Below are 9,392 nucleotides of genomic sequence, written 5' to 3' on the forward strand. Positions count from 1 at the left end.
AATATTCATATACAGTGGTACCTTGGTTTATGAGCATAATTCGTTCCAGAAGCATGTTCATAAGCCAAAGCACTTGTATATCAAAGCAAAGTTCCCTATAGGCCACACTGTAAACTCAAACAATTCGTTCCACAACCAAGGTTTGCTATGATGGCCCAGGGGTGGGTACCTGCCTGTGGGTGCTGCAGCCCTTGCAGTGTGGTGGCTTCCTTCCCTCAGGGTCTCCGTGTGGCTGCCCTCCCACTTCGGCTGATGCTTCTGCCGTCCACCAGCGCCTCCTGGCTTCCGATTCAAGCCAGCCGCCATCATCCAGAAGCATGCACAGAACCTCTCAACTCCCTAGTCAAGCCAGCCGCCGCTCCAACAACACACGTACCATGTACAAGCACGCAGGACATCCTGTGTGCTTGTACATGGTGCACGTGTTGTTGGAGTGGCTGAAGCGAGAGGGCAGCCGCACGGGGACCCTGAGGGAAGGAAGCCACCACGCTGCAAGGGCTGCAGCACCCACAGGCAGGTACCCACCCCTGGGCCACCATAAGTGTTCAGCTTGTTTAGCGAGTCAACACTCGTTTTGCGGGAGTGTTTTGCTTGTCTTGCAAAACACTCGCAAACCGAGGTTTAGCTGTATTTATTTATTCATTCAATTTTTCTATACCTCTCCCAAGGGAGCTCAGAATGGTTTACATTAATTTATTCAGGTACTCAAGCATTTTCCCCTGTCTGTTCCAGCAGGCTCACTATCTAATGTACTTGAGGCAATGGGGGATTTAAGTATCTTGCCCAGAGTCACAAGGAACAGCGTGGTTTCATCAGCCCCTTTGTTAAAGACCATCGATTAATGAAACGTACTTGTTATGTAATTTCCAGGTATACTGCTAGGTGCAGTTTAGCTGATTACCATGTTATATATTTCATTGACGTTTAAAAAATTATTATTATTGGGAAGTTAGATCGTTTTACCATGGAAATCTATGTTTTCTCACCTGTTAAGTATGTGGTTTTGCATGGTTTCTTTTGTGTTTTATTTCTACGTTATTAATTTCTACATCAAATAGGCCAAAATATTTGGAAGGCATGTTTACAACATTGCCAGCAGAAGTCTACAAAACACCTAAAGGTTCGCCTATTGGGAAAGTTCCACTTAAGGAACCAAGAAACTTAAAATCGTGGCTCTATCAAGTGCATAATTAATCTGTGTATTATTACTGTTTAATTTTATTATTATTATGGTCTGAACCTGTGCATATTACAGCTTTTATTGATAATCCGGTCTGAATATATACATAGTATATGGCTATGACAGAACATTAAGGGCCCCTTTTACAAAGCCCCGTTACTGATTCTCTCGCTGCAAATGCACTGAATGGGTTTCAGTGCATTTGCCGCTGGAGAATCGCTACCACGGCTTTGTCAATTTTCAACCCTGCCTAGCGTTTGAATCTTGACTATTAACAAATAACCCCCGATTACGAATATAACGTTTTAATTCATACTACAGTTTTCATAGCTTAAGCTTCCATTCACCCGCCGCTGTGAAAACGCTGTAGTATAAGTTAAAAAGTCCTCCGGCTACCTTGGCCGCTGACGTAACGCGCTGTTACAGTAACGCGTTACGTCAGCGGCCAAAGTAGCCGGAGGACACAAATCACCCGGCGCACGAGAAGCTCGCTCGGCCCCGATCCCTTTAAAAGTACAATCAGCTGACGAATAGCTTAGTCTTCTCGCTTGCGACCGGCTGTGATCAGGAGTTGGTTTGGGGAGACGTCATTTCCTCTCCTTTGACCTTCTTCCCGTCCTCCATCGGCGTTTCTGGTTGTAGGGCGTGGAGAGCAGTCGAGATGGTGGCATTCTGGAGACAGGCCGGACTCAGGTGATCCAGGGGAAGGAATAGCAGAACAGGCCTGCGCAGTGCCGGAGTCTGGTTCCATTTGCACCCCTTGAACACAAATCGGGGCAGGTGTTTGACCTTCTGGGGCCCAGGGTATAAATGAAGGGCTCACACAGTTCGAGAGGGAAGGGGGGGGGGGTATCTGCTCTCCAAAGAAAAATCTCGGTATCTGCTAAAATTGCATAGTAGGACTTATAGCTGGTTTTGGATTCTTTGTACCTAGGGGCCTTTTTATTAAAAATATTAACGTGGGAGCTCTTACTGTTTCCTGTTTAGAAGGCACTAAGGGTTCCTTTTACAAAGCTGCATTATAGAATGCCTGAGTGTCTGAGCTAATACCACCGTGGCCGGAGGTGAAAAAGCTCAACGTGGCTTCGTAGAAAAGGGGGGGGGGGAAGGCAGCTTCCCGAACGGAGTTGGGATCCCAAATGAGGTCATGACCTTGGTGAGCTCTCCATAGGTGCATCATTCTGTACGGGGGGGGGGGGTCACACAATTTTATTTGACTGCTATCATGGGGTTGCAACCACAAAAAGATTAAGTGGTGCACTAAGAGTTTTCATATTATGGAGATGCTAATTGGTTAGCTTGATGGTAGTCAGCATGCAAGCTGATTAGGGCATCCAAGCTCATTCATTTAAAAAAAAATACTGTCTGCATAACACATGCACAGACACAGATGTTGATACTAATGCCAAATGCAGCTTAATAAAATGCTCCCTCCTTAGTTTATAGTTAAAATGCTATCTGGTTTAGATGTGATAATATTAATTGCATCTACAAAAAGCTGCACTATACTGTATTAGGGAAAACAGTGTATGTGCAAATGAAGTGTTCTTGCTTAGTAGGGTAGATATGCTCTGTTCACCCTATCATCCTTCCAAAGAAATAAAACTAAACTGTAGCCTTGTACCTACTCTGAGCATATGCTGGAAGATCTGTTTTCTACTTTTTATTGATGCTAGAAGTACTAACAGCCATTTTGCTTTCATGAATGAGCATTTCCTTTGGACACTTTTTTTAAAAGTGGTTAATAAGTGGCTAATTGCACAGGAAAATATATGCATGCTAACAAACGCACCTAATGGAAGGATCATTAGTGGTGAATAATCCTCACCAAACTTTCCATGACCTTCTGTCTTCATCCACAGAACTGTATAGAAACTGTTGTAGTAATCATAAATTTCTGTTAGTACTACAACAGTTTTTAATAACTTGAACTGACTGAATAGTTAATAATTGGATTCTTCAGTTGAGAACAATTTTTGGAACATGTAATTGACACTTGCTCAACTGTTTTCAAACTGCTCATCTTAAATCATAATCACATTGCTGCCTTCTTAAAATTCATAATACTTTTATTTTCAGTCTTGCTTTTAATTTAATGAAAGTTCTCTGTTGACAAAAAGCCATAGTGAGATCTTGAAGAGTCGTATGCTTCAGTTAAAATTCAGTGCTTGCTCATTTAAGCAGGAGGGGATAGTTCTCGGCAGTAATGGAAACCTCTGTGCAAAAGGAGTGTTCATACTTGTTACTTATTGCATCCTGTAAATAACCAGGCTCTTTATTCTTTTTTTTGGGAAAAGAAGTGAGGGTCAATGGGTGTCTCAAGACCATCATATGAGAGTTCATTTAACTAGAGCTGCTCACGTATTCATCGCCACAAATGAATAACTTTGATGGGATTGACTCTGACTTCTAACCTATGCATTTCTGTTTTGTTTTGAATTCAGTTACATCCGATACTCGCAGATCTGTGCTAAAGCTGCAAGAGATGCCCTGAAGCAGCAACACAAAGTAGAAGCTGAAAAAGCAGCTGCAGCTAATATTAAAGTAGCAAAACAAAAAAAGGACTAGGTAATACTTTTTTATGCATAGCACGCAGATTATAGAGCACTGTCATGTTACGTGTGTAACTTAATTAGGCACTAAGGCCCAAATTCTGTAAATAATGTGCTGCAGTTAGGTAGCAGTAGGCACCCTACTGTTGCCTAACTGACCAAATAGGGGGGCCCATTTAAAAAAAATAATAATAATAATTGAAGGCACTAGTCTCACGCCTATGGAGGCACAAAGGAATGCCTAAGGCTGACATGGGCGTGATTTGCGCCTGAAGTGGCCTTAATCATACGTAGGCGTCCCTATGCTTGAGACTGGTGCCTTAAATGTGGGCCTACATTTAAAGCATCTGTTTAAAATAAAAAAGCCCCCAGCCGTGATTCTATGAAAGGTGCCTACATATATGATTGACACATGATCGGTGGCCATTTCTTAGGCGGCCACCGATGCCGGTGCCATTTATAGAATCTGCCCTGTTGCGACCAATAATTGGATTTAATTGGTACTACTAATTTGCAGTTTAACGTATGTAACTGCACTTGGTTGTAATTCTGTAACCTTAGCAAATGAAATCCTTTGGTACATAATTGCTAGGGGGTCTGGATGTGGGAGGGGCATTGGCAAGTCGGGAACGAGACCAGCACTTAAACATTGATGTTACTATCGGTTACATGCAAACATTTACATCAGCCTTTGACGTGATGTAAGTGGTCAAATCTAAAATTAAGTGCATAAATGCAGACTTATTCTTGTATTCTATAATTGCAATTACACATGAATTTGCGCTTAGCACACACACTTCAGGTGACTAGCTTTAGGTGACCTGTAAAGAACTACCCCCATTTTAGCTGACATATTATTGTAGGATAAAACTGCACATCAGCGGTTCTCAACCTTCTGTTGTGACATACCTAACATGATGTTCGCGGGGAAAATACATAAAAGAATACCTGAAAATTTTCAGTGTATTGTAAGCCACTCTGGGTGAATCTCTTCATGAAAACGGTGGTTAATGGGCCTTATACACTATCTTTATCTCATAAAGCACGTAGTGATATTTTGAATGGGTTGTAGGAGTGGCTTTCATGGTCTTTTGCTTTTGGGTGTTCACTGGAGAGTCTCATTCTCTTCCCCCTTTTTTTTTTTCCTTTCCTATCTGATTCCTTGCTTTCTGTTAGAGAATGACACGGGGAAAAAATTTGTCCCCGTGACCACTGTGCCCGCCCCGTCCCCACGACTACTGTCCACTCACTCCTTCCTAGTGTGAGGGAATATGCGCGATCCAGAAGCCCTGATCGCCAAGTCCTGCCATCTCCCTCCCTCCACCTCACCTTAGGTGCCTGCTGAGCCCGACTTTTAATTCTTCTCCCAGCCGCACGCTTTCAATAAGTCATGCGCACAGCTGCTTGAGCTATTGAATCTTCTCCTCTGACCCAACTTCCTGTTTCTGGTTGCATCAGAGGAGAAGATTCAACAATTCAAGCAGCTGCATCTGCGTGACTTATTGAAAGCGTGCAGCTGGGAGAAGAATTAAAGTCGGATTCAGCAGGCATCTGAGGTGGAGGGAGGGAGATGGCAGGACATGGGATGTGGGGATGCCGGACCGCACGATCTGTTCTGGCTTCAATGCAGAGACAAGACCATTCACCACTCCTAGGGGCGGTGAATGGCCTTGTCCCCGCAACGATCACTAATTTTTCTCTCCCTGTTTCGGCGGGTTACCCACGGCTAGCCGCGGGTTACAACCACCATGTCATTCTCTATTTCCTGTTTCATTGAAGGATGGGGTGGGTTCCTGGGGGCGGGGGGTTGAGAAGGGGGGTTTGATACTTGCACTTTTTTTGTTGTTGTTGTTTACTTATTTCGGCTCTCCTGCCCTGGCTTTCTGGTTTGGGGGATAGAGTTGTGTGGGTTGGTTTGAAGGATTTGGGGTACTGTATGTAAACACTGGGGGGGGGGGGGGGAGACTTAAGTAGTTTATAGTTGCACTTTGCTGTTCTGGTGTTGACCAGGGTTTGTTTACTTGCTGGCTCGTTTTGTTTTGTTCCTCTTTGGTCATTTGTTCCTCTTTGGTCTTTGCCATTGTTTGTTGTTGGAGGTGGGGAGGGGGTTCTAGGGCGAAAAACAAAACAGAGTGGTGTGAGATGTTCTGTATTAGTTTGTTTCCTATTTTGTGATATCCTCAATAAAACTTTTTGAAACATAAAAGGTGGTTAATAAAGCCAAATAAATATGCATGACACAATGATCACTACAGTTTGCAGCTGAGCAAAGAAAAAAAACCCTATATATTTCATTGCTGCTGACAGTGATGGAAGAGAAATAAAGATGTTATGGTGGTGAAAGCTGGGGTGGAAGAGCAGGTGTGACCTAGGCCTGCAACACTTCTAGTTAGGGTTAATGACTGGACTAGGGACTAGTTATGGAGATTAAATATTTGACGTCCTAGTTCTCAACGCTCCCCAACCTTCTACATACGTTAAGAAAAGCAAAGGGTGCTGTCTGTCAGATATTTGGTGATGCACACCCTGGTTGAGAACCACTGCTCTAGAACGGGTAGACAATTCTGGACCTCAAGAGTCCCAGGTAGGTCAGTTTTCAGGATGTCCACAATGGATTTGCATGCAGAGAATGACACAGTGGTTGTTACCTGCGGCTAGCCACGGGTAACCTGCCGAAACGGGGGAGAGAAAGGAAGTGGTCACCATGGGTATGGGGAGAAGGCCATTCACCGCCCCGTGGAGCGGTGAATGGCATTGTCTCCGCAGTGAAGGGAGGGAACGCGCACGGTCACCGATCGCGCTCCCTTCGTCCATACTGATAGCCACCGTCCAATTGACGCTGCCGCCCAAGCATCTCCCTCCATCCTGATCGCCGCCACCCAAGCATCTCCCTCCATCCATCCTGATCGCCGCTGCCCAAGCATCTCCCTCCCTGCCTTACCTTCACAGAAGGGAATTTCTCTAAATTCGCTTCTTACCAGCAGCCACACGCAATTTCAACACTCCAGCTGCTGGTAGGAAACATATTTAGAAATTGCCTGCCTCGAATGTAAGGGGCAGGGAGGGAAGAAAGGTGGGGTGGAGAAAAACAGAAGCTGAAGGGACCTGGGGAAGGTGAGGTGGAGGAAGTGGGGAAAAGACGCTGGGAAGTGGGGTGGAGGAAGTGGGGAGAAGACACTGGGAAGTGGGGTGGAGGAAGTGGGGAGAAGACGCTGGGAAGTGGGGTGGAGGAAGTGGGGAGAAGACGCTGGGAAGTGGGGAAGAGAGAGAGTGGGATGGAGATGCTGAAGGGAATGGGGAAGAGAGAGTGGGGAGGAGACGCTGAAGGGAATGGGGAAGAGAGAGTGGGGAGAAGACGCTGGAAGGGTAGAAGACAGAGATGCCAGACTATGGGGGAGCGGAGGAAAGAAGATGAGTGCCAGACCAATTTGGGGGGGGGGGGGGTGAAGGGAGAGGCACAGTAACAGAGCAAATGGAAGGCGCAGAGAGAAGACAGATAGTGGATGGAAGGAATTGAATGAGAAGATGAGGAAAGCAGGAACCAGACAACAGAGGTAGAAAAAAAAATTATATATATTTTCTTTCTCTTTTTTTTTTTTTTGCTTTAGGATAAAGTAGTATATTAGTTGTGTTGATAAAAATTTATAAACAAAGCCCTGCCAGCTGAACATCTTTCTCCAGTTCAGCAGCCAGAACTTTGATTTATAAGGAAGGAATAAGCTAAATATTGCAGTACTGAGGCATGTATGGATGCTGTGAAGGGGACAGCGGGGCGGTGAAGGGGACGGCAGTCTGGTGACGGGGACACATTTTTTTTCCCGTGTAATTCTCTATTTGCATGCACTGCCTCCTTGCGATGCAAATCCATCTCATGCATATTTATTGTGGATAGCCTGAAAACCTGACCTGCCTGGGGTTCTCGAGGACCGGAATTGCCTACCCCTGCTCTAGAACAGTGCTTTTTAACTTGGTCCTTGAGTACCCTCACCCCTCCTTGCCAGTCAGGTTTTAAAGATATCCACAATGAATATGCATGAAAGAAATTTGTATTTAATGGAGGCAGTGTATGCAAATCAAGTTTATGCAAATTCAATGTGGTTATCCTGAAAACCTGACTGGCAAGGGGGTACTCCAGGACCGACCTGAGAAACACTGCTCTAGCATTTTATTGTGTACATCTGTGCTAGAGCAGTGGTCTCCAATCCTGTCCTGGAGGACCACCAGCCAGTCAGGTTTTCGGGATGACCGTAATGAATATGCATGAGAGCGATTTGCATATAATGGAGGTGAAAGGCATGCAAATCTGCCCCATGTATATTCATTAGGGCTATCCTGAAAACCTGACTGACTGGTGGTCCTCCAGGTCAAGGTTGGGGACCACTGTGCTTGAGGTCAAGCCTTGTATACTCTGTTTTGCTTTGAATACTACAGGGTCTCTCTAGCCAAAGTTTACAACTCAAGTCATATATACTGACTGATAATTGGGGGGAGGGGCGATATTGATATTTAGAAGTCTGAAATAGCTATGTTAGAACAAAAGTGTATGTACATAAGTTTTAATCTGAATTGCTGAAATTGAATGGAATGATTAAAACTTGGAAGAGAGTTGCTATTATTTTATATTTGTTTAGCTCTGAAATCTAAACTGAGACATTTTATCCTCCCTATAGAGTACTAGTAAAATTGTTCATAGGTTTGTTCTTTTTCTTTTTCCACTCCTTAGGGTTTGACCTATGGTTGTTATCTGAAATCCATCTTTCCAATAACCAGAAGATTCTTGAAATTTTCAACATGAAGATCTGCCTTGTTAGTTTTTTTTTTTTCTGATGTGTTTGAAATAAAAATCCGGCATATGTGTATAAATTGTTTCGTTGATATGCTATAATCTTCTAAATAAATATGGTTATGACATACGTTTTGTCTTCATTCAGAAGACATTAGTTTTGGGGAGGAAAATATCATTTAAGGAATGCTTTGGAATTTTATGGTTATTGAATTCCTCTTTGAAAAGGCATGCTTCTCACAGATCACTTAAATAATGCTAAATCTGGATCACTGGGCCTACCCTTGCTCCAGCACTTGGTTATCCAGTTTATTTCCTGGTTCTTTTGGAGCTGTTTATGATGTAAAACATGCTAGCCACTGCCAGCATTATAGTTTGAAAAACTGAGTCTGTATTTCCTGTGTGATGGATCAGTAGGATGTTTCTACATCAAAGATGCTAATGTCAAGAGCTGGTGGTTTTATTTATTGTGATTCACCAAAGCAGTTTACAGTACATTGAATAGTAATCAGGGGAAAATATTTAAGAGTAACTATCTGTCTCATCAGGCTCACAATCTTAACTGTGATACCTGGGTCAATGGAGAGTTAAATGACTTGCCCAGAGTCATGAAGGCAGGCTGAGATTGAACTTGCAACCTCAGGGTGCTGAGGCAGCAACTCTAATCATTAAGCCACTTTAACATCTTTCAAAATAGTCTCTTTGACTTTCCCCATTCTGTTATTAAATGATTAACTTTGGAAAGCAGCAGAAATGCTAAAGATGAATAATGAGAATGCATGTGTTTCAAGGCTCCCACTCTTATACCTTGCAATTAGAGAGCTGCATGGGAACGAGGACTATGGGAATCCTATGGATTCTGTGAGGATCCCCTTCA

General features: G+C 43.8%; 1 protein-coding gene across 1 annotated transcript; it reads left to right on the forward strand.

The window, feature by feature from the left end:
• The first annotated feature begins 1,701 nt into the window (after window positions 1–1,701).
• ATP5F1E (ATP synthase F1 subunit epsilon) lies at window positions 1,702–8,643 on the forward strand. Its single transcript, XM_033962780.1, has 3 exons — window positions 1,702–1,873; window positions 3,625–3,748; window positions 8,456–8,643. Exons 1-2 carry the CDS (start codon window positions 1,842–1,844, stop codon window positions 3,746–3,748), a joined length of 156 nt encoding a protein of 51 aa, XP_033818671.1. The 5' UTR covers window positions 1,702–1,841; the 3' UTR covers window positions 8,456–8,643.
• Window positions 8,644–9,392: the final 749 nt, after the last annotated feature.

Source organism: Geotrypetes seraphini, chromosome 11, assembly GCF_902459505.1.
Source record: "Geotrypetes seraphini chromosome 11, aGeoSer1.1, whole genome shotgun sequence".
Classification (NCBI taxonomy): domain Eukaryota; kingdom Metazoa; phylum Chordata; class Amphibia; order Gymnophiona; family Dermophiidae; genus Geotrypetes; species Geotrypetes seraphini.

Bases quoted from the DNA above. Each gene is read 5' to 3' on its own strand.
- ATP5F1E (XM_033962780.1), top strand. From the start codon at position 1,842: ATGGTGGCATTCTGGAGACAGGCCGGACTCAG. The intron at 1,874-3,624 runs GTGATCCAGGGG...TTTTGAATTCAG, and splicing joins TGGAGACAGGCCGGACTCAG to TTACATCCGATACTCGCAGA.